This window comes from Callithrix jacchus, chromosome 16 (assembly GCF_049354715.1).
Source record: "Callithrix jacchus isolate 240 chromosome 16, calJac240_pri, whole genome shotgun sequence".
NCBI classification, from domain to species: domain Eukaryota; kingdom Metazoa; phylum Chordata; class Mammalia; order Primates; family Cebidae; genus Callithrix; species Callithrix jacchus.
This window is the reverse complement of record NC_133517.1, coordinates 3,026,152-3,052,028: the sequence shown is the minus strand read 5'-3', so window position 1 is coordinate 3,052,028 and position 25,877 is coordinate 3,026,152. Positions and strand designations below refer to the sequence as shown.

Below are 25,877 nucleotides of genomic sequence, written 5' to 3'. Positions count from 1 at the left end.
TGGCACAGTCTCGGCTCACTGCAACCTCGGCCTCCCAGGTTCAAGCAATTCTCTTGCCTCAGCCTCCCGAGGAGCTGGTACTACAGGCACCCACCACCACACCGGGCTAAGTTTTTGTATTTTTAGCAGAGACGGGGTTTCACCACGTTGGCCATGCTGGTCTCAAACTCCTGACCTCAGGTGATCCACCTGCCTCGGCCTCACAAAGTGCTGGGATTACAGGCGTGAGCCACCGCGCCCGGCCAACTGAATTATATTGAATTACCATCAGCAATGAATAAGAGCTCCAACTGTTTCATAGTTTCCCCAACACTTGTTGTGTTCAGTCTCTTTAATATGAGCCATTCTGAGAGGTGTGTGCGTCTTAGTGCTTCGCAGTGGTTTGGATTTGCATTTCCCAGCTGACCATCATCTTTTCTAGTGCTTGCTGCCATTCGTATTTCTTCTTTGATAAAGCATGTGTTCAAACATTCAGCATATTTTAAAAAATGATTTATTGGCTGGGCGCGGTGGCTCACGCCTGTAATCCCAGCACTTTGGGAGGCCGAGGAGGGTGGATCACAAGGTTAAGAGATCGAGACCATCCTGGTTAACAAGGTGAAACCCCATCTCTACTAAAAATACAAAAATTAGCTGGGCATGGTGGCGCGTGCCTATAATCCCAGCTACTCAGGAGGCTGAGGCAGGAGAATTGCCTGAACCCAGGAGGCGGAGGTTGCGGTGAGCTGAGATCGCGCCCTTGCACTCCAGCCTGGGTAACAAAAGCAAAACTCCAACTCAAAAAAGAAAAAGATTTATTTTTCTTATTGTTGAGTGTTTTTTTTTTTTTTTACATTTTATACTGAAGTTTGTCGTCAGATATATTATTTTCACCCATTCTGTAGCTGGCCTTTTACTTTTCTTAGTAATGCCATTTACATAGCAAATGTTTTCATTTATCAGTTTTTCATTTGCCAGTTTATCATTTATCAATGTGATTCATCAGTGTTTTCTTTTATGCTTCATGTTTCTTGTATCCTATCCAAACTCTCTTTTCCTAGCACAAGGTTATAAGTTATGTTAAGTGAAATAAGCCAGGCATAAAAAGACAAACATACGTGTTCTCACTCATGTGTGGGAGCTGAAAATTAAGACAACTAAATTCAAGGAGACAAATAATCAAATGGAAGGTACCAGAGGCTGAGAAGGGTAGTGGGCAGCTGAGGGGACTGGAGTTGATTAATAGGTACAAGAATGTGGTTAGCATGAATAAGATCTAGTATTTGATAAGACAACAATAACTTATAGCACATTGTAAAATAACTAAGAGTAAAATTGAATTGTTTGTAACACAAAAAATGACAAATGCTTGAGGGAAAAGATTTAGTTATGCAATGTATCTCTCCTTGAGTTAACTTATATGTTGTCTTTTTGACAAATATTTTCATTTCACTGTCAGATTTACTAATATAAAACTGTTCAGGACACTCCCTGTTTAACCATTTAACATCCTCATTATTTGTAGTGATATGCCCTCTTGTTGAGATTATGTGTCTTCTCCCTTTGATATGGTAGTTCAGCTTGAGGTCTATCAATATTATTGCTCTTCTCAGTTATATTCTGTTCTGTTGACTTGGCTCTGTTCTTGTTCAGTTATCTACTACTTTTATTTTTTTGGGACAGAGTCTCACTCTGTCACCAAGGCTGGAGTGCGGTGGCACAATCTCGACTCACTGTAATCTCCACCTCCTGGGCCTTCCAAGTACCGGGACTACAGGTGCACACCAGTTAATTTTTGTATTTTGGGTAGAGACAGGATTTCTCCATGTTGGCCAGACTGGTCTCCAACTCCTGGTCTCAAGCACAACCCGAACCTCAACCTCCCAAAGTGCTGGGGTTATTGAGCCTGAACCAGTTATCTCTCTCAACTCCTCTCTGTTGTTTCCTTTCTTCTGCTTACTTTGAATGCTGTTTGCCATTCTTTGTCCCGATTCTTAAGGTAGAAGATTGCATCATTGACTTGAGGTCTTTATTCATTCCAAATATCACCATTTGATTTTATACATTTCTATGCAACTTTTCCTTTAGATATATCCCCAGAATTTCTGTATATTGTTAGCATTCTTATTCTGTTCAAGATATTTCTTAACTGTTCTTATAATGTCTTGTTTGACACATTGATCACTTAGTAGGTCTAAATATTTGAGGATTTTTTATGAGGTCTATTATTGTGTTCTAGTTTAATCCTGTTTTAATTGAAATATATCTTCTATGAGTTTAATCCTTTAAAATGTATTTATTATGTCATCCAGAATATAATCTGCCTTGGGAATGGTACTTATGTCGGTGAAAAGGTTGTGTATTCTCTGGCTTTGGGTGGAGTGCTACATTAATATCAGTTAAGCCAAGCTGGTCGATTTTCTTTTTCAGGTCTTTGATACACTTACGGCCTTTCTGTCTACTTGTTCCATCAGTTACTGAGAGGTGTGGGATTTGCTCGTTTCTGCTCTCAGTTGTATCATGTTTTGGCGTCTTGTATTCTGTGACTCCTACATGACGTGCTTGCCTGTTCATTTTAAAGTGGATGATGGAAACTGTGGATCTGAGTTTCTTGGGTGCAGACTTTGTTATAGTTTTTCCGGAATATCGGATTTTCTTCTGCCACGCAGTTACATCTCTTGGGATCGGTTTGATCTTTTGGGTTTACTTTTGTGCTTCATAGAGCAAGCCCAGAATGTTCTTCACAAGGGGGCTCATTTAGCCTTTCTGCTAAGGTGTCGCCTTTCTGAGGGCTCTGTCCAGTGCTGTGTAGCGAGGTCTTTCCACACCAGCTGGTAGTAGCACAAAGTATTCCTCAGCCTGGTGATTTCTGGTCTGGCTCAGGGATTTTTACGGGTTCCTTTCTAGCCACAAGTACCTTCCTCTGGCACATGCAGATCAGTGTCCAGCCAAAGTTTTAGGGGGAGCCTCTGCAGATCTCTAGAGCTCTCTGTGTGCTCCCTGCTCACTGGTCCCCCACAGCACTAATTTTCACAGTAGGCTTCCTGAGCCCAGTCTCTGTCTCCTCAACTTGGCAAGCCTGCTGGTCTCTTTGGGAACCCTTCTCTGTCCTTCAGCATGGAAACCACCTCTGGGAAGCACCAAAGGTCATTCTCAGAGATCACACCTGGTGTCTCTTCCCTCATGTACCAGCCTGCTCTCCAGTTCTCCAACACCGCTGTTTCAGATGCTTTCTGGTTTTCTAGGGTTTTTTTTTTTTAAGCAGAATATTAATCTGGTCTCTCCTATTCCATAACAGTCAAAAGCAGAAACTTGTTTCTGTTTTATAATTCAATGAAAACTCTCCCAGATATTATATATCAAAGGTGCTTTTTGTGCTAATAAGTTGCTAGTCACCATGATGAAAAACAATTACATTAAAGAAATCTTTTGCAAAGAACATTTACCACCACAATAATCTATGTTTTATTCTGAATTTCAGGCTTTACTTTCTTTTAAGAAAGGGGAAAAAAAGAGTATCCTCAACATTTAAAAACTGGTTTGGCATCCATGGGCAATCCACGGCATTCTCCTATTAAATATTATCTAACAGAACGCAAGCTCAGACGAGATTACCCTGAGGCCATGAGAAAGTGAGACAACGCAAGCCCGCTTTAAAATTTCGTCTCAGCATAGACAACAGCAAGTTCATTGCATGTTGTGAACTGAATGTGTATGTTCCATAAAATTCATATGTTGAAATCTTAACCCCCAAGATAATAGTATTTGGAGACAGGGCCTTTGAGAGGTAATGGAATTAGATTAGATCCTGAGGGTAGGGCCCTTGTGATGGGATTCATGCCTTTATTTAAAAAAGGAGAAGTCGGCAGGGCTCTGTGACTCATTCCTGTAATCCCAGCGCTTTGGGAGGCAGAGGCAGATGAATTACCTGAGGTCAGCAGTTTGAGACCAGCCTGGACAATGTGGTGAAACCCCTTCTCTACTAAAAAACTGCAAAAATTAGCCAAGCATGGTGGCGCGCACCTGTAATCTCAGGTGTTCAGGAGGCTGATGCAGGAGAATCACTTGAACCCAGGAGGTAGAGGTTGCAGTGAGCGGAGACGGTGCCATTGTACTCTCGCCTGAGCAACAGAGCAAGACCCTGTCTCTAAATAAATAAATAAATGAAATCAGAAGCTCCTTTAAAATAAACTAGACAGATCAAGAAAAGCCAAAAGAATTAAGTTAATGATGCTTTGTATCACTGGCTAAATTTAATTATGTGTTTAAAAGATACCATTTAAAATGTGCTTGATCACATGTAAAGCAGGCCATAAGATGTCCTGTTTTGCCATGGACAATGCAACCATTTTTAGGTCGATCTTGACAAATCACACAAGATTCAATGGCATTAAGGGGCAAAACAGATTCCATACTTTCTTCTTTGTCTAGTGTTTCTTCCCTTTCAAACTCTTTCACATCTTCTTGGCTGCTATAAATAATGCTACTAGATATTGACGGCGGAGAATAGTCCTCACTCTCTTGTGATTGTTGAGGCTTGTGTAATTTTCTCATCCTTTTCCTCAACACAGGACTCTTTGGAATCACTCACTCTAGTTTTTTTACAATCAGGTACAAGATGTCCAAAGTCCACTAACCCTCAAAATATCCAAAGCCCCTTGCCCTCACTCCTGCCCAAAAGGTAGTTTACAGACATAAGAAGTCTTAACACCCTCTTTTCAGGGCCACGGGTTAAAAAAACACAAATCTTCCGTGGCCACCAGCAATAAAAACCCTGTAATTTAGCCAAGTCTTCATCTCAGTAATAATTTCACACTCTCTCAGTTACAACCAGGAACATCAAAGCCCTCTTCAGCTTGTGTTGAGTTTTCCAGTTTGGCTTTCTCAGAGATTTCCCCTTTATCTTCGGGAAACCAATTCTCACGAAGGGCCCAACATCTGTTACAATGTGACGCAGCAGGGGACTCATTTCATTGAATGAAGTGCATTTCCAATAGTCAGCTAAGGAAATTTCAGGATCTTCTTCAAATGCATCTGTGTCGCTCTCCCCTGCCTGATCCCAGTAACTGGATACAGCTCATCATCTCCGTCTGAGAGTTCTTGTCCTTCTTCACTAACACTATAATCTTCTGAGTGGAGAGATTCAACTCCAAATCCTACACTAAACGGATCTGAAACTGAATCCTGATCCAGCCAATCACTTGAATGTGCCCTTACACCGCATGGAGATCCGGACTGGATGGCGTCCCTGTGGCTTCACTGCCACTGCCTCTCTTACAACCTGTCTCCCTCATTACACACAGAGCCAGGCTTTCATCCAAGGAAACGGAAACACTGTCACATTTGTGGCGTTTTGTCACTCACCAGATAATTCCTCTGAATTTTCAGTTAATAATAAGAATGACCAGTTGAAGTGGATTATAACACTTCTGGTTCAATGGTAATATGAGGAACATGGCTAGAAGATACAATTTTCACAAAAGAGATATTTGGTACCTACTAAGGAGGCAAGACAAAAGAAATTTTATTGGCAACAATAATCAATAAACATGTGTCAGCTCTATCAGTGAAATAAAGGCAGAAATTGTAGATGAAGAAGAACTTAAAGCAGGATGATTAATTAATGGAAGCATTATTAAACTGTGCTTTCTAAGAAAATACCGATTACTCTTATTTTAAAAAGTAGAGTTATTAAAGAGTCCTCTGTGCCATCTGTAGAGCAGAAATGTCCAGCTAACAGGATATGGACGTAAAAGGAGAAAACAATACCTAACCAAAAGGTCTTCACCTTTGGCAAAAGTTCATTATATCCTCTCAAGTCTGTTCATTTTAACACACACTCTTCTAGTGTTATCATCTATTTTCTTTCATAAAAATTTGATGATTATAATTCTTACAAAGATGATTACTCCTCCCTATAATTGACACGACATTGACACAATCAATATAACATCAGGTTATTCTTCAGAACTATTTAGCCCTTATTGATGCTTGTAGTAACATTTTTGTTTAGTCTATGACATTGTTGTGTTTACCAAATTCCTCTTGATGTAGCCAACACACAGAAAATAACTTAATGCAACATAAAGAGAACGTTTATGCTTGAAGCAAATGTAGTTTGGCAAATTTTCAGTCAGCAAACAATCAAGAAAAAAATAAAGCTAACAGATCCTTCAATATCCCTTCCTCGCCTCCCCATCACCCTTTTCAGGGTCAAAGGCTATGTCACGAAGACAACAGGAAAATCAAAAAGCATATTTTTATACTAATTGTGAACATTCATGTCTGTACCAGGATTGGCATTTCTTTTTTTTTTTTTTTTTTTTTTTGAGACGGAGTTTCGCTCTTGTTACCCAGGCTGGAGTGCAATGGCGCGATCTCGGCTCACTACAACCTCTGCCTCCTGGGTTCAGGCAATTCTCCTGCCTTAGCCTCCTGAGTAGCTGGGATTACAGGCACACACCACCATGCACAGCTAATTTTTGTATTTTTAGTAGAGAGGGGGGTTTCACCATGTTGACCAGGATGGTCTCGATCTCTTGACCTCGTGATCCACCCGCCTCGGCCTCCCGAAGTGCTGGGATTACAGGTGTGAGCCACCGCGCCCGGCCCAGGATTGGCATTTCTATACTGTGCTGCTGTCAAGGCCTCTGAAAAGATCTATTATTTATCCCTGCCTTCCTCAAAACTAAATTTAATTTAAAATGGATGATGTACAGTAAGAAACATTAAAACAAAGGAATATAAAGAACAAATATCTCAGGCACATTAAAATCTATCCTAGTTTTGCAGAGATATGCTGAAATTAAACTGAACTTTCAGAGTCAGGACTAAAATTACGTTAAATTTTAAGGATTATAGATTACATGTTTGGAAACCAAAAATTCTCTTTGAATAGTGACTCACAACAGTCTGGAATCACTTCTAAAATAGAAAGCAAAAATGTCTGTTTTCTTGGCTTTAAATACTAGGATTACTCAACATTAGTAAGACCAGTAATTATTATCAGAATATAAAGCATCTTCTGCTGAGAATCATGTGCATTTTAAATGGGAATTGGAACTTTTCCTATGCTAATTTTTATAAACCATCTGTAAATATACTGGATGAAAAACATCAATGCAATGAGGGCTTTCCATTTTGTCTTTATTAAAACATGTATACTTGATCGATTAACGTGATGATTTGGCAGTATAGTAAAAATTACCTAAAGCATTACACAATCTAAAATTACTTTTTAAAAAGACAAAGACACACATTTTATCACAGTGATAAAGTCATTGTCTTAGTCTGTTTTGTGGTGCAATGTGGCACATATACACCATGGAATATTATGCAGCAATCAGAAATGATGAGTTTGTGTCGTTTGTAGGGACATGGATGAATCTGGAGAACATCATCCTCAGCAAACTGACACAAGAACAGAAAATGAAACACTGCATATTCTCACTCATAGGTGGGGGATGAAAAATGAGAACACATGGACACAGAAAGGGGAGTACTAAACACTGGGGTCTATTGGGGGAAAAGGGGAGGGCCAGTGGGAGGGGGAGGTGGGGAGGGATAGCCTGGGGAGAAATGCCAAATGTGGGTGAAGGGGAGAAGAAAAGAAAGCACACTGCCATGTGTGTTCCTACGCAACTGTCTTGCATGCTCTGCTCATGTACCCCAAAACCTATAATCCAATAAAAAATTAAAAAAAAAAAAATATATATATATATATATACCACGGACTGGGTAATTTACAATAAATAGAAATGTGGCTGGGCGCAGTAGATCATACCTGTAATCCCAGCGCTTTGGGAGGCTGAGGCAGGTGGATCACCAGGTCAAGAGATCCATCCTGGCCACATGGTGAAACCCCGTCTCTACTAAAACTATAAAAATTAGCTGGGCATGGTGGTGTAGCCTGTAGTCCCAGCTACTCAGAAGGCTGAGGCAGGAGAATTGCATGAACCTGGAAGGCGGAGGCTGCAGAGAGCAGAGATTGCGCCACTGCACTGAGGCCTGGCAACAAAGCGAGACTCCGCCAAAAAGTAAAGAAGTGTGTCAGCTCATGGCTCCGAAGGCTGGGAAGTCCAAGGTTGAGGGGCCGGGATCTGTGAAGTTCTGCCTCTTGTGGTCATCCCATGATAGAAGGGCAAAGAGAAGGTGAGAGGGAGCCAAAAGGGGGAAAACAGGAGAAGGGCTTCAGGTCCTGTCATTAGCTTCCTTAAACAAAATAATTGTCAGTGAAGAATTTTGCATTCAGCAAAACTAAGCTTCATACTGAGAGAATCCGCCTCTATCAACCCAGCACTACAAAAAAAAAAAAAAAAATGCTAAGTCTTGAAACACCTCAAAATACACCAAAATAGAACCTCTGTAAAGTACAAATCTCACAGGACCTGAGAAACAATAACATAGTGAAAAAATCACAACAAAGTACTCAGGCAGCAGCTAGCACAGTACTTAGGACAGCACAGCACATCTCGTCTCCGGCCATACCACCCGAACGCGCCCGATCCCGTCTGATTTCGGAAGCTAAGCAGGGTCGGGCCTGGTTAGTACTTGGATGGTGGGAGTACATCACATCTCAGTACTAGCACTGAATGTAAGTGGATTATTAATAGCTCCACTTAAAAGTTAGAGAATGGGGCCGGGCGCGGTGGCTCACGCCTGTAATCCCAGCACTTTGGGAGGCCGAGGCGGGTGGATCACGAGGTCAAGAGATCGAGACCATCCTGGTCAAGTCAACATGGTGAAACCCCCTCTCTACTAAAAATACAAAAGTTAGGTGGGCATGGTGGCACGCACCTGTAGCCCCAGCTACTCGGGAGGCTGAGGCAGGAGAATTGCCTGAACCCAGGAGGTGGAGGTTGCCGTGAGCCGCGCCATTGCACTCCAGCCTGGGTAATAAGAGCAAAACTCTGTCTCAAAAAAAAGAAAAAAAAAAAAAAAAAAAAGACAAAGAGAGATATATAATGCTAAAAGGATTAGCCAAATAGAAAAATATCACAATTTTAAATATATATGCACCTAACACTGGAGCTCCCACATTTATAAAACAATTACTACTAGACCTAAGAAAAGAGATTGATAGATAGCAACACAATCACAATAGGGACTGCAGGACTCCACTGCCAGCACTGACAGGTCATCAAGACAGAGAGTCTGCATTATCAGGAAAATGCACATCACAACCACGATGCGATACTACCTGACTCCTGCAAGAATCGCCATCACATAATTTAAAAAATAAAAAAATATCAGATGTTAGTGTAGATGTGGTTGAAAGGGAACATTTTTACAGTGCTGGTGAGACAACCGCTAATACAACCGTCATGGGAAACAGTACGGAAAACTAAAAGTAGAATGACCATTTGATCCAGCAATCCCACTACTAGGTATTTAGACACAGGAAAAGAAGTTATTGTATAAAAAAGACACTATGTTTATAGCAGCACAATTTGCAATTGCAAAAATATGGAACCAGCTTGAATGCCCATCAACCAACAAGTGGAAAAGGAAAATGTGGTGTACCTAAAACATGGAATACTACTCAGCCATAAAAACGAATGAAATAATGGCACTCACAGCAACCTGGATGTAGCTGGAGAGCGGTATTCTAAGCACAGTAACTCAGAAATGGAACGCTAAATATCGTATGTTCTCACAAGTGCAAGCTAAGCTATGAGGATGCAAAGGCAGTAGAATGATGTAACGGACTCTGAGTACTTGGAGTAAGGGTGGAAGGGGTGAGGGATTAAAGACTACACATTGGGTTAAGTGTACACGGCTCAGGTGATGGGCATCAAGACCTCAAAAGTCACCGCTGAAGGACTTATTCATGTAACCAAACACCATGCGTTCCCCAAAACCTATTGAAATATTAATAGTAATAACAATAAAAGGCAAAACAATTTAAATAAATCAGATATGGGTGAGACTCAAGTTGTGAGTCATCCTGAGGCAAATTTCTGTATAGCTGTAAGCCTGAGGAATCAAAACCAGTTACGTGCTTCCAAAACACAGTGTGGGACATGCATAGAATAGACATTCCCATTACGAAAGGGAAAGACAAAGGGGTAACTGGTCCCTAGTGTCCAAAATCCAACAGGGGGAACAACATTAAATCCTAAGGCTCCCAAAAATCTTTCTTGACTCTGTGTCCTGCCTCCTGGACATGGTGGGGTAGGGGTTCAGCCCCCCAGGCCGCGGAAAGCCCAAACCCTATGGCTCAGCACATCCAAAGCTCTCACGGGTTGAAGTCTTGTGCCTGCAGCTCTCCCAGGCTGGCACTGCACACTGGTAGCTCAATAGGTCTGGGATCTTGGTGGCAGTCCCACTCCCACCACTCCACTAGGCATTGCCCTGGTAGGGGCAGCCTGCAATGGCTCTGCTCCTGTGAAAAGGTTCTGCCTGGGGCTCCAGGCTGTCAGAGGCATCCTCTGAAATCTAGATGGAGACCATTTTGACCTCATAGGCCACCCATTCTGTGCATCTGCAGAATTAAGAGCAAACTGTGGACTCTGTAAGCAAGTATATAAAATATGCTTTTGAAAGATGCTCTTCATCATTTAGTTTAATGCCTTACTGTGAGAAGTTTATATATGCGCATTGAAAACGTGAAATGAATGTATAACTTCAAAGATGCATTGTGAGCTGCTTTATTACAATGAATGGAACTGCTTCCCACACACTGAACTCTGTAAACAAATGTATAAATACACTTGTAAAAGATGTTCCTTATCGTTTGGTTTATTGCTTTATTGTAAGGGATTATATACATACACACTGAAAATATAAATCTGAGCCCACTTGAGCGTTCAAAGACGCATGTGAGGCACTTTATTAAAATGAATTGGACTGTTTAACACCGCGAACTTTGTAACCATACGTTTAGGACATGCGTTTAAAGATGTCCCTTGCCATTGTGTTCTAAGCCATAATGTGAGGAGTTTACATATCCACGTTTAAAAGACGGATCCAACTACGTTACTTCAGAGATGTATTGTGAGCTGACTTATTACAGTGAGTCGAACTGTTTACCATTCTGCGAATTCTGGAAACAAGCATATAAAGTGTTTTTTAAAGATGTCCTTTACCAATGAATTTAAAGACTTACTGTGTGAGGTTTACAAATACATATTAAAACGTAAATCTGCTGACAAGGCTCACCACTTGCATTCCTCAAATTAGGGGCACAGTCCACACTTGAGCCCACTTGAGCGACGGCTGAGGGGACCAAGGAGCAGTGTTTGGGAATCCGGGGGGCGGAGACTTAAGGTTGAGCGACGGCTGAGCTGACCAAGGAGCACTGTTTGGGAATCCAGGGGGCGGAGACTTAAGGTTGAGCGACGGCTGAGCTGACCAAGGAGCACTGTTTGGGAATTCAGGGGGCGGAGACTTAAGGTTGAGAGACGGCTGAGCTGACCAAGGCGCACTGTTTGGGAACCTGGGGGGCGGATACTTAAGGTTGAGCGACGGCTGAGCTGACCAAGGAGCACTGTTTGGGAATCCAGGGGGCGGATACTTAAGGTTGAGCGACGGCTGAGCTGACCAAGGAGCACTGTTTGGGAATCCGGGAGGCGGAGACTTAAGGTCGAGAGACGGCTGAGCTAACCAAGGAGCACTGTTTGGGAATCCAGGGGGCGGAGACTTAAGGTTGAGAGACGGCTGAGCTAACCAAGGAGCACTGTTTGGGAATCCAGGGGGCGGAGACTTAAGGTTGAGAGACGGCTGAGCTAACCAAGGAGCACTGTTTGGGAATCTGGGGGGCGAGACTTAAGGTTGAGCGACGGCTGAGCTGACCAAGGAGCACTGTTTGGGAATCCGGGGGGCGGAGACTTAAGGTTGAGAGACGGCTGAGCTGACCAAGGAGCACTGTTTGGGAATCCGGGGGGCGGAGACTTAAGGTTGAGCGACGGCTGAGCTGACCAAGGAGCACTGTTTGGGAATCCAGGGGGCGGATACTTAAGGTTGAGCGACGGCTGAGCTGACCAAGGAGCACTGTTTGGAAATCCGGGGGGCGGAGACTTAAGGTTGAGCGACGGCTGAGCTGACCAAGGAGCACTGTTTGGGAATCCAGGGGGCGGATACTTAAGGTTGAGCGACGGCTGAGCTGACCAAGGAGCACTGTTTGGGAATCCGGGAGGCGGAGACTTAAGGTCGAGAGACGGCTGAGCTAACCAAGGAGCACTGTTTGGGAATCCAGGGGGCGGAGACTTAAGGTTGAGAGACGGCTGAGCTAACCAAGGAGCACTGTTTGGGAATCCAGGGGGCGGAGACTTAAGGTTGAGAGACGGCTGAGCTAACCAAGGAGCACTGTTTGGGAATCTGGGGGGCGAGACTTAAGGTTGAGCGACGGCTGAGCTGACCAAGGAGCACTGTTTGGGAATCCGGGGGGCGGAGACTTAAGGTTGAGAGACGGCTGAGCTGACCAAGGAGCACTGTTTGGGAATCCGGGGGGCGGAGACTTAAGGTTGAGCGACGGCTGAGCTGACCAAGGAGCACTGTTTGGGAATCCAGGGGGCGGATACTTAAGGTTGAGCGACGGCTGAGCTGACCAAGGAGCACTGTTTGGAAATCCGGGGGGCGGAGACTTAAGGTTGAGCGACGGCTGAGCTGACCAAGGAGCACTGTTTGGGAATCTGGGGGGCGAGACTTAAGCTTGAGAGACGGCTGAGCTGACCAAGGAGCACTGTTTGGGAATCTGGGGGGCGGAGACTTAAGGTTGAGAGACGGCTGAGCTGACCAAGGAGCACTGTTTGGGAATCCGGGGGGCGGAGACTTAAGGTTGAGAGACGGCTGAGCTGACCAAGGAGCACTGTTTGGGAATCTGGGGGGCGGAGACTTAAGCTTGAGAGACGGCTGAGCTGACCAAGGAGCACTGTTTGGGAACCCGGGGGGCGGAGACTTAAGGTTGAGAGACGGCTGAGCTGACCAAGGAGCACTGTTTGGGAATCCGGGGGGCGGATACTTAAGGTTGAGCGACGGCTGAGCTGACCAAGGAGCACTGTTTGCGAATCCGGGAGGCGGAGACTTAAGGTTGAGAGACGGCTGAGCTGACCAAGGAGCACTGTTTGGAAATACGGGGGGCGGAGACTTAAGGTTGAGCGACGGCTGAGCTGACCAAGGAGCACTGTTTGGGAATCTGGGGGGCAGAGACTTAAGGTTGAGCGACGGCTGAGCTGACCAAGGAGCACTGTTTGGGAATCCGGGAGGCGGAGACTTAAGGTTGAGAGACGGCTGAGCTGACCAAGGAGCACTGTTTGGGAATCTGGGGGGCGAGACTTAAGGTTGAGCGACGGCTGAGCTGACCAAGGAGCACTGTTTGGGAATCTGGGGGGCGGAGACTTAAGGTTGAGCGATGGCTGAGCTGACCAAGGAGCACTGTTTGGGAATCCAGGGGGCGGAGACTTAAGGTTGAAAGACAGCTGAGCTGACCAAGGAGCACTGTTGGGAATCTGGGGGGCGGAGACTTAAGGTTGAGCGATGGCTGAGCTGACCAAGGAGCACTGTTTGGGAATCCGGGAGGCGGAGACTTACGGTTGAGAGACGGCTGAGCCGACCAAAGAGCACTGTTTGGGAATCTGCGGGGCGGAGACTTAAGGTTGAGCGACGGCTGAGCTGACCAAGGAGCACTGTTGGGAATCTGGGGGGCGGATACTTCAGGTGGTGCAGGGCAGTGAATGCTGATCTTTTTCAGGCACACTGAGCTGCTCTCTTGAGGCTGCCTCGAAGATCTCCGAAATGAATCGGGTGTCATTCTCCCATTGTCTTGATGAATGGCTCCTGGCTTCCTGATCTATGCTGATCTCTTTATCAAAGAATCAGTTGGCTGCACCTTTGCACTTTGTTTTGTTGTTCGCTTGGCTAGGCTGTGGATTTTCTAAATCTTCATGTTCTACTTCCGTTTTAATTATAATGTCATCCTTAAATCCTTCATCTCTTCCCACATTTTACTCCAGGCATTTAATAGAAGCTGTGTACCTTCAACGCTTTGCTTAGAAATTTATTCTACCAGATGTCCCAGCACATTCTCTTAAAGTCAGCCTCACATAAAGCCCGTGGTATGGACACAATTCAGCCAAGTTCTTTCCCACTTTAGAAAATAATCGCCCTTACTCCCGTTCCCATTACCTTGGTCCTCATTTCTGTCCAAGACGCCATCAGAATTGTCTTGACTATCCAGATTTATACCAATATTCCGATCATAGCTACTTACCTGACCTTTAGGAAGTCTTAGACTTTCCCTGTAGCTCTTCTTTCAAGTGCTCACCAGAACTGCCCTTAATGATCTGCTCATGGCAACACAGACGTTTTCTAACCTGCTTTTCCAGATTCTTTCAACTTCTTCCCATTATCTAGTTCCAAAGTCACTTCCAAATATTCAGGTGTTTGTCACAGTAACACCGTACTCTCTGATACCAATTCTAAGTCATTTCGTGTTGCTGTGACAAAGTACCATAGATAATTTATCATGAGCAAAAATTCACTGGCACACAGTTCTAGAGGCTGAGAATTCCAAGACTGACGGGCCAGCATCTTTCAGGGGCCTTCCTGCAGTATAAACCCATGGCAAAAGGGCGAGAGAGGACAGGAGGGAGCCAAGCGTGTCCTTTGATAAGGAATCCACTCCCACGATAAAGAGCTTGCTATCACAATGAGGAACTCACTTCCACAGTTACAATGTTAATCTATTCATTACCTTTCACAGTCTAATCACCTCTTAGAGCTCCTCTTCTTAATGCTACAATGGCAGCTAAACATCAGCGTGAGTTTCAAACCTTTTACAGTTTTGAAAAGGAAATTATTAAGAGGCAAAAGTAGAGCAAAGGCAATTTAAAATGTTTTTTGATTGGTTGACTGTGTTTTAATACTGTAAGTAACCTAACAGTCAGCCTTCTAAGAGAGAGAAATTTAGAGTTCTTCTAACCATATTTATTACAGAAATAACTTAAAATCATGTTTTGAAATCAAGAAACCACATTGAATAGGAAAACAAATTTGAGGATCAAAAGCTTCTGATATACAGAAATCCTACCAATACTCTAAAACCAGACTGTATTCTACATATCTGAGCTTAAGAACTGTCCCATAGGTTGTCATCAAAGGGAAAAAAATCTTCAAATAGCTCATTGGTATTTGTGTTTCAAACACTTGTAATTGAGAGAAATCTCTGAATAAAACATCGAATTGCAGTTTAGTAGCGGTATTACGATACAATAAGACTTTTTTGATATTGGAGAACATATTTCACACTGAAACTACGATGGTGGATCTGAGGTTTTCATAAAGTTTCAAATGCTAAAACTACACAAGATAGAAGTCAGTCTGAGTTGTAATAATAGTGTTACAGGGCTGGGTGTGGAGGCTCATGCCTGTAATCTCAGCATTTTGGGAGTCCAAGGCAGGCAGATCTCTTGATGCCAAGAGTTCGAGACCACTCTGCCACCGTGGTGAAACCCTGTCTCTACTAACTGTCTCACTCCACCCTTAGCTGCCCTCTCCTTGTTGGTCAGACTCCTCCAAACTCCTGCTCCTGTCTGCTTATATCTAGCTTTGTTAATTAAAAGGGAATGCCTGCTTAGAGATACCAAATGCTTTCTCATACACCATAACCTTAATATTCCTTACTCCAAAAATCCAGTTTGCCAACGGAAACAAGCACCTCCCTGTCCGCCTTGTAACCCCTACAGAGCAAAAAAGAGTCGTTCCATTAGTCCCCTTACTTGTAGGATTGGGGGTATCCACTGCAGCAATGGGAACAGGTAAAGTGGGTCTCACTATTTCCATCACCACATTCCGCAGTCTCTCTGACGGCTTCTCCGCCAGCAGTACAGATGTAACTCAATCACCTTCTGTCCTTCAAACCCATGTTAATTCCCTGAGGGCATGTTGTCCCTCAGAATCGCTGAGGCCTTGATCTACTGACTGGTGAAAAAGGAGGAGTCTGCCTCTTCCTAAATGAAGAACGCTGCTTTTATCTAAATCAATCCAGCCTTCGATATGAAGCCATCAAAACACTTAAACACAGGGCCCAAAAGCTCACTAATCAGGCAAATAATTATTCTGGACCTAGCCGGCCACTGTCTACCTGGATATCATGGCTACGTTCATTAGCAGGGCCCCTCACACCCATTTCTCTCCTTCCCTTATTTGGACCCTGCTTCTTCTGACTAGTCTCTCAGTTCCTACAAAACCATATCCAGGCTATCACTAATCCGTCAATGCAGGAAACGCTCCTCCTAACAAACCCACAGAATCAACCGCTGCCTCAAAACCTCTCGGCAGCTTTAGACTAAATCCTCTCCCAGTTTTAGACTTCCATGCCACCCTCAATCCCACTCAAAGAACGCCTGAGAAACATCGCCTGTCACCCCTCTGTACTGCCCCCAAAATATTCACTGATCCCCCCACTTTTTCCACTTTTTACTTTTTTCCTTTATATTATTCATATAAAAAGACAGGGATGCAAGGTTGTTTGAACTGGCTGCCCCATAGGCCATACCCTCATCGAGCCGTGGTGACCCCCATGACCAGCATGCACATGGCCTCCCAAAGCCAGAGAGTCTGATGTAACAGGAGAACCACAGAAAGAAGAATGGCTGCTCCTGCCCAGTACAATTAACCGACCTTGCGACATTCTGCCGTTGTTCCTGCCTCAACCGTGCCTGCCTGCACTGATAACCCCACCTCGTGACCCGGACCTTGTGACACCCAGCCCAGCTTGCAAAAGCTGCCCTGAACTGTAACTTGTGTAGCTTTCCACTGCCCACCCCAAACCTATAAAACCAACTTCTGCGGTGGCTCACGCCTGTAATCCCAGCACTTTGGGAGGCCGAGGTGGGTGGATCACGAGGTCAAGAGATCGAGACCATCCTGGTCAACATGGTGAAACTCCGTCTCTACTAAAAATACAAAAAATTAGCTGGGCATGGCGGCGCGTGCCTGTAATCCCAGCTACTCAGGAGTCTGAGACAAGAGAATTGCTTGAACCCAGGAGGCGGAGGTTGCAGTGAGCCGAGATTGTGCCACTGCACTGCAGCCTGGCACCTGCTGACAGAGCAAGACTGTCTCAAAAAAAAAAAAAAAAAACAACAACTTCTATCCCACTGCCCTCTGCTGACTCTCTTTTCAGACTCAGCACACTCGCACCAAATGAATAAACAACGCTGTTGCTTACACAAAGCCTGTTTAGGTGCTGTTTTCATTCAGGGCACACTTAACAAAAATACAGAAATTAGCTGGGCATGGTGGGCAGGCCTGGAAGCCCAACCTGGGAGGCTGAGGGACAATAATCACTTTAACCCGGGAGGCAGATGAGCTGTGATCATACAACTGCACTCCAGTTTGGACAACAGAGAGAGACTCTGTCACAAAAATTGAATCATGATAATCATAGTAATAATACAGACTCTGAATTTGGGGCAAATCATTTAACACTAGATTTAATTTAATTATCTGTAATAGGAGAGGTATGATCTCATGTTTTGGAAGTTCTCATGTCAGTTAAAAGTTTGATCTTGTTTCATAAATTAATTATAGTCACAACTATCAATTACCTTCTATAAATGCCTATTTTATGTCAAGTAATAAACATTTTTCCTCAATAAACATCATTGCTCTTTGTATGCAATACCTTAACATGCACAGCAGAAATCAATGCATTTCAGAGATTTGGAAACAAAGGTTCACGGAGCATAAGTTGCCCAATGTCACACAACTAGGAAATGCAGTGCTGGAATTCCAGCTGAGCCCTGTCTGTCTTCCTAACCTCATGCCAACTCAGTCATACATTCTGATTTTTAGCCAACTGGTGACAGATATTCAGTCCTTCAAGCCGCATGGTAAAGCTTAAAATTGCTCAACTTGCACATATTGGCATTTAAAAAGCTATTCGAACCATCACCATGAGTGATTTAATTTAAAAAGTTTCTATTACTTACAGATGTTCCAAAGATATGAGTCCTTTAAATGTTTGCTTATCTAACGCATGGATTTCATTCTTGTACAGGTACCTGGAAAATATATAGAATCTCGTTAAATTATAAAGTAGCAGACATCACCTGTCTTAGATACAAGCTTTTTAAACTGCAAGCTGTGAACCTTAGGAGCTTTATGGGATGTCCACAGATTCCCTAACCATATGTGGAAACTGTTATTTCATTTAAAAGTGTTCAATTGGTAAGAGTTCTAAGCCTCTTATCAAATTCTCAAATGGATCCTTGGTTCAAAATATTAAGAAACATGGAGCATTTGTGGAGAAATTCTGACCAATGTAGTCATATATACTGAGTAGCAACTTCTCTAAGAAAAATAAAAGTTTGACTATAAACAATTTTAAAAATTTATTTTGTGACACTGAATATATTCAACTGGTAGTTACAACGCTCACAAATACCACCATGGGATTCATCTTAAGGGAATGAAAACATCTTAGAGATGCATAAGATGAATTTTGATCCTCCTGTGGCTGCTGTCGAAAATCTCCAGGAAATAATACTATAAATGGATTTATAAATATGATGATACAACTAATCTTACCAAAGGGTTTGAAGAAAACACTTTATGTGACATATGAGCACTTTCTCCACTGTTTGTCTTCAACTATAGGTTGTTAAGGTGATTTCTTCTCTATGCTCTTCGTTAATGTCATGAATATGAAGCCCTGGATCTTTTCTACTTGTGCCTCTGAGGGTTTGAGACAATCAGAATTCCTGAAACCTTCTATCAAGTGTCTTTGGAATGTGCTCTTGCAAATTGTCAGTGCATCAGAATCGCCTGGTGGTGGTAAAAACGACAATTCCGAAATTCACCCACAAACCTACTCAACTGGACTCTCTCAGGATATTTTCTAGATTATTCAATTGCAGCTAATCTACAGTCCTGCCTTAAAGGCCATCAAAACCACAATTCTGGCTAAAAATGAAGAAGGGACTGGTTTTCTGTAATTTGCTGAGTGAAGCTTTGTGAAGTTCCAAACCACTTTTCCCCCAGTTTAGGACTCCAGTAAGTGCCTGAGAGTAGCAATGACTGGTGTGGATTTAAATCTAACTAGATACTTTTTTCCTCAGCATTAGTTGATACTGCAGAAGATTTTGCTTTTACTCCAAATCTCAAAAATATACCTACATGGTAGAATTTAAGAAATGCGATATTCTAGAACCATGTTTTTTCAAACTGGTTATAAGAAGCACTGAGAAGTGGTCTCAAAACCCACTAGTGGTTCTCAAGGGTGGATGTCTGCACACCAAAGTCCAGGTCCGTGACTCAGCAGTATTTGTAAGGCCTCGTTTGAGTTCTACCCAGGCCTCACAGTGACATCTGGGTCCCTGCCTCCACAAATTCTGATTTAATGACGGGTCCAGGGTACAGACTAGACATTGAGTCTTCGTAACTCCACCGGGGATGATAATATGCAGCAAGATTGAAAGTGACTGTCACTAGTACAGACCAGGTGGAAGTGTTTTGTAAATGTTCCCCGCTAGATTCAGAAATGCCCGCTGGTAAAGGCCCTTAGACTCTTAGAATGCTGAGAGCCACATGATTCAAGGGTCATGTGTTGAGGTATAAAGTTGACTTCTAGTGAGAGGCATATAAACACTATACTGGGTTTTTTTTATCATCATCAATTTTAAATAATGATGGATTATTTCATAAAGTACAATGAATAAAATAAATATTCATTAATAAAATATTCATGGAGGTGTTTCAAAACTTAAAGATTTCCCATAATATTTTATCTCAGATATACAGATACACTTTAGACTGTAATATTGTGGAAACTGGCTCAGGAATCGCCACACTGTCTCCCACAACGGTTGAACCAATTTACACTACCACCAACAGTGTAACTGCTCCAGGATCTAAAATCAGGAATGCCATTTGGCCCGGCAATCCCATCACTGGGTGTTTACCCAAAGGGTTATAAATCATTCTATTATAAAGATACATTCATAAGTATATTTACTGCAGCACTATTCACAATAGCAAAACTTGGAACCAACCCAAATGCCCATCAGTGACAGACTGGATAAAGAAAACGTGGCACATATACACCATGGAATACTATGCAGCCATAAAAAAGGATGAGTTCATGTTCTTTCCAGGGACATGGATGAAGCTGGAAACCATCATCCTCAGCAAACTAGCACAGGAACAGAAAGCCAAACACCACGTTCTCACTCATAAGTGGGAGCTGAACAGTGAAAACACACAGACACAGGGAGGGAAAATCACACACTGGGGCCTGTTGGGGAGGTGGGTACTAGGGGAGGGATAGCATTAGGAGAAATAGCTAATGTAGATGATGGGTCGATGGGTGCAGCAAACCACCATGGCACATGTATACCTATGTAACAAACCTGCACATTGTGCACATGTGTCCCAGAACTTACAGTTTAATTAGGAAGGAAGGAAGGAAGGGAGGGAGGGAGGGAGGGAGGGAGGAAGGAAGGGAAAGAAAGAAAGAAAAGAAGGAAAGAAAGAGAAAGAAAAAGAAAAGAAAAAAGAAAGAAAGAAAGAAAGAAAAAGAAAGAAGAAAGAAAGAAAGAAAGAAAGAAAGAAAGAAAGAAAGAAAGAAAGAAAGAAAGAAAGAAAGAAAGAAAATGGTGCAGGAAAAATAACCACAAAATAGCAGGAAAATAAGAGACTAGAACTTCTACAGTCAGATCTGTACAAACGGATTAAATCCATAATGTATGAATTCCAGACATGTTACTACCTATATTAATGTTATAGGACCAACAGGGTTGTACACTTGCTAAAAAAAAAAAAAAAAAAAAAAAAAAGACCAATACACTGAGATAGCAGTTTGCAGCAAATAAGAGTTTAATTATCAAAGGACAGCCAAATAAAGGGACAGAAAGGACCCTCAAATTCTTCTCCCCAGTGAGTTCTGGGCTGGGTTTTTTAATGCAATAGTGGAGATAACTGGGGTTGTTGACTGGCTGGAGTAAGGAGGATATCATATAAATACGGAAACCACATTCTTTGGTGAGTCAGCTCCTCATCAGTCCTTCAGAACTTATTGGTGTGCAGGACCTCAAAGGATATCTCAGATGGAAAACTTAACATTTCATAATTCTCAAGTTGTTATCTACAGAGCAGCTAAGGAGAACTGTAATCTAGTGGGTCTACATGATTCTAAGTCAATATGCACCAAACAGCTGTTAGGAAGGGGTCAAAGAACAGCTGTTTCATCATGAATGCTAATGTCCTGCAGGTTAGGGTTACTTTGTTTTTTCCCCCTGCCCCCTTCTCTCCTGATTAATTTTATAAAGTTTATAGGAACAGTTTCGTTAACACCAGTCACAGAGCTTCAAATTTCCTGTAGGATAATGGTACCCAGCTAAATCCGCACATCCATGAAAGAAACTCAACAAAGAAGAAAAATACATCATCCAGAACACAAACTATGACAGACCCAGAGAAAGAGATGTTAGCAACCTCAGTTTACATCTCTAGAGTACACTCTGCAGCAGAGTCAAGTGGGGATTTCACAGATGAAGGGGCTGTGGCAGAAGGGGTGGAGCAGCAAATGATGGGAGTACCACCCTGATGAGAACCTAAGATTGAGGAGATTAGGACCCTGGCTCATAAGGAATTGAAAGAAGGGGCTTGGAAAACGAATAGGAGAAGGCTCCTCGCTAGCACACGGTGACTTGTGGAGGATAGGTACTAACAGGAAAGAAGGAAGCAACAAGCCAAAGTCAAATAAATTAGTACCAAGATTTTAAAAATCAGGATTATTGTGTACCAAGATATTTACTGTAAGGAAAATTACCTATAAATACTAAAGAGAAATTAAGAAAAACAAATCTGATACTAAATTGAATAGAAATAGAAAACCTAGAAATAGAAATTTTGATCAAAATCAAAATCAAAAAGACATTTCTCAACTATTTCAGTTAGCTTATAAATGATAAGCTAGCTAGGAGCAAACTTAACCAAGGAAGTCAGAGACTTCTACAGTGAAAGATACAAAAAATTACCATAAGAAATTAAAGAGAATGCAAATGAATGAAAAGATTTTCCATGCTCATGGACTTGATGATTTAATATTGTTAAAATGTCAATGCCTTTGAAAGTGATCTAAAAATGTAATACAATCCCTATCAGATTTACAATGGCATTTGTTTTTTTGCAGAAATAGGGAATTCCATCCTAAACTCTATGTGACATTTCAAGAGGCCCTGAACAGTTAAAACAATCTTGAGAAAGAATAACGTAATTGAAGATTTTACACTTTCTGATTTCAGAGCTTATAACAAATGTATAGTGATCAAAACCACATGGTACTGGTATAGAAACCGATACACCGACCAGTATAAAGTCCAGAAATTAGCCCTCACACACGTGGTCAGATAATTATTTACAAGGTACCAAGAATACACAATGGGGAAAGGAAAATCTCTTGAAGAAATAGTGTTGGGAAAACTGGCTATCCACATGGAAAAGAATAAAACTGGAACCTGATATAATACCATACATAAAAATTAACTCAAAATGAAGCAAAGACCTACAACGGTTAGAAGGAAACATACAAAGAAATCTTCATGACCTTGGATTTGGTAATTTCTTAAATGTGACACCAAAAGCAAAGACAACAAAAGTAAAAGTAGATAATTTGGACTATACCAAGATTAAAAAGTTGGGTATATCAAAGAATACAGCCAACAGGATGAAAAGGCAATCTGCAGAATGAAAGAAAATATTTTCAAATCATCTATCTGATAAGGAGGGACTATCCAGAATATACAAAAAACTCCTACAACTCAACAACAAAAAATCCAGCTGGGCACAGTGGCTCACGCCTGTAATCCCAGCACTTTGGGAGGCCGAGACGGGTGGATCACGAGGTCAAGAGATCGAGACCATCCTGGTCAACATGGTGAAACCCCGTCTCTACTAAAAATACAAAAAATTAGCTGGGCATGGTGGCACGTGCCTGTAATCCCAGCTACTCAGGAGGCTGAGGCAGGAGAATTGCCTGAACCCAGGAGGCGGAGGTTGCGGTGAGCTGAGATCGTGCCATTGCACTCCAGCCTGGGTAAGAACAGTGAAACTCCGTCTCAAAAAAAAAAAAAAAAATCCAATTTAGAAACGGGTAAAGAACTTTAACAGACAGCCAAAGAAAATATGAAAGTGACCAACAAAAGTTCCCTAATCATTAGTGAAATGCAAATCAAGACCACAGTGAACTATCACCTCACACGTTAGCATGCCTACCTTCCAAAAGACAGAATAAGCATTTGTGAGGATGTGGAGAAATAGGAATCCTGTACAGTGTTGGAATGTAAATTGGTACAGCCATTGTGAAAAACTGTATGGAGAGTCCTCAAAAATTAAAAATACAATTACCATCTTGCAATTCCTAGGCAAATATCCTTCTGGGCATATATCCAAAAGAATTGAAAGTAGAGATATCTGCACACACATGTCCCACACCAGCAGTACTCACATAGCCAAGAGGTGGAAGCAACCTGTGTCTACTGGTCGGTGAATAGGAAAACAAAATGTGGTATATGCATATGATGGTATATTATTCAGTCTTAGCACTTTGGGAAGCCAAGGCAGGAGGATCGCTGGAGCCCAGGAGTTCAAGACCAGTCTGGAAAGATGAGATAGCAAGAGCTCATCTCTCCTAAAAATAAATTTAATTAAATTTTTTTTTAAAAAAAGGAAAGACATTCTGACACATCCTACAAAATGGATTAACCTTGAGGAATTACACTAAGTAAAGCAAGCCAATCACAAGAAGGCAAATACTCTATGATTCCTGTTGTATGAGGAAGATAGAGTGGTTCACTCACCTGCTCTATGGTAGTTGTCAGGGGCTCCACAGAGAAGGAAATGGAGAGTTGTTTAATGGGTATAGAATTTCAGTTTTGCGAGATTAAGAAGTCCTAGCGATTGATTACCCCACAATGTGAATATACTGAATAATACCAAGTCATACACTTAGACATGGTTAGGATGGTACATTTTACATTTTGTATTTTTTGCCACATAAATTTTTTAAGCGTTAAAAGGACATACAAAATGACCTAAATTATGTAAAATAACTGTGTCTGCATAAAAATCAAAACTACATCCAAAACATTGACAGTGATAACAGGCCTGGGGTTTTGTAAAGTCTTATTTTCTTCATTGTTCCTCTTCATATTTCAATATTTTCTAAGATAATTATATATTGATATGTTGCTTATTTATTTCTATTATATGAGTAAAAAATTATACCACTTTATAAAATACATAATTTTAAAGAAATAAATTCATCTACATGTTCTTCACTCTGGATAATAACATTACTTTTAAAATGTTGTTGTCTTATATTTTGGGTTATCTGCTTTTTATAAAAATGATATTTAGTGCATAAAGCATTTTGTTACTTTTTACCTTAACAACTGGAAGGTGTTAACCAACTTATTTTATCCCTCCATGTGTAATTAAGTTTCTTTAGCTAATTAAGGCTCTTTCCCTAATTCCAAAAAAATTTGTAAAATTTTGGGACCCCAGTAATAACATATAAGAATGAAATCATAGAAAACAAATATCTTTTTTTTTCTTTTAAATCTCGCGTAGCTATTTCCCAAAATTTTGGGAAAAGGCTTGCTGAACTAATGTGTTAAATTTTTCACTCCACCCTCTCAGGGTAGATAGAAATTATTGGGCTATTGGACCAAAGAGTGTCACAGAAGGGAGCAATGAAAAGCCTAAACCCTCCCCATCAAACACAGAATTCGTTCCAAGGGAAGATTAATAAAAACAAAAATAGTTGGTAGGGGTGAGAATAGAGTACATGCCCCCATTTCGTGATGGTTGCTTTGGAAGATGACAGACATCGCAGATAGGTTTCTAACCTACCATGGGACCCAGAGGCCCCGAGAGGGCTGCAAGATTCATCAAGGCATAAAACTGGCCGGACAAGTCACTGAGCTCTCTAATGGGGTGGGGGAGACAAAGGTTTTTGCAGGTCTTCTAGTGGGTAGATGTGACGCCAGGATTCATAGACCTGCAAGGGAGCTGCAGATGCAGTGAGGGGATATCACAGTCGAGATTAGTTTGCTCTTGCAGCCCTGTGAAAAGAAACAGAGTAGCCCCAGATGGCACGACCATGCTCCAGGACTACCTCGGCTTGCGTTCCACCTCACAGAATGAGAATGATCACACACTAGGGAGCAAGCCTAACGCTCCATGAAAACAACCAAGAGGTCTCATGAAGCCACATGGAGCCTAAGCAGCCACCTCAGTCAGCCCAGGCTGCCACAACAGAAGTACATAGACTGGGTCACTTGAACAATAGCAATTTATATCCTCATGGTTCTACAGGCTGAAAACTCCAAGATCAAGGTCTGCCACTGTTCAGTTTCTGAAGTCTGTCTTCCTGGTTCGCAGATAGCCACCTTCTCACTGTGGCCTTACATGGCACAGAGAGAGCAAGAGCAAGCCCGGATGTCTCTTCCTCCTTTAAAAGCATTACTGAGGCAGGAGAATTGCTTGAACCCGGGAGGCAGAGGTTGCATTTAGCCAAGATCACACCGCTGCCCTCTAGCCTGGTGCCTGGCAACAGAGCAAGACTGTGTCTCAAACAACAACCACAACAAAAGCATTACTCCCAGTTCAGGGTCTCCTCGTGATCTCATTTAAACCCAATTACCTCTAAAGGTCCCACCTCCAGACACCGTCACACTGGGTCTCAGACTTCAACATAGGAGTCTTGGGAGGACACAGACATTCGATTCATAACAGCATTTTAGATTGAATAGAGGGAAAATAGTAAGTTGATTCAGGAGATTCTGAATCAACTCTATTTACCCCAAATGATAAGTTTACCCAAACTGGGCCAAGATGTTTTCTGCCATTGTGTGGAATGAGGTCCAAAATAAGAATTGGCTTACAAAAAGAAA

The 25,877-nt window shown here is 42.3% G+C and overlaps 1 protein-coding gene across 2 annotated transcripts in view; it reads right to left on the bottom strand.

Annotated features, from left to right (window-relative positions):
• PXDNL (peroxidasin like) overlaps positions 1-25,877 on the bottom strand; it is a 513,916-nt gene that overhangs the window by 250,596 nt on the left and 237,443 nt on the right. For both annotated transcript variants that reach the window (XM_035277673.3, XM_002758891.6), the window contains exon 4: positions 17,913-17,984. In XM_035277673.3, the coding sequence (XP_035133564.3) occupies positions 17,913-17,984 (72 nt within the window). The remainder of the gene's footprint in view (positions 1-17,912; positions 17,985-25,877) is intronic.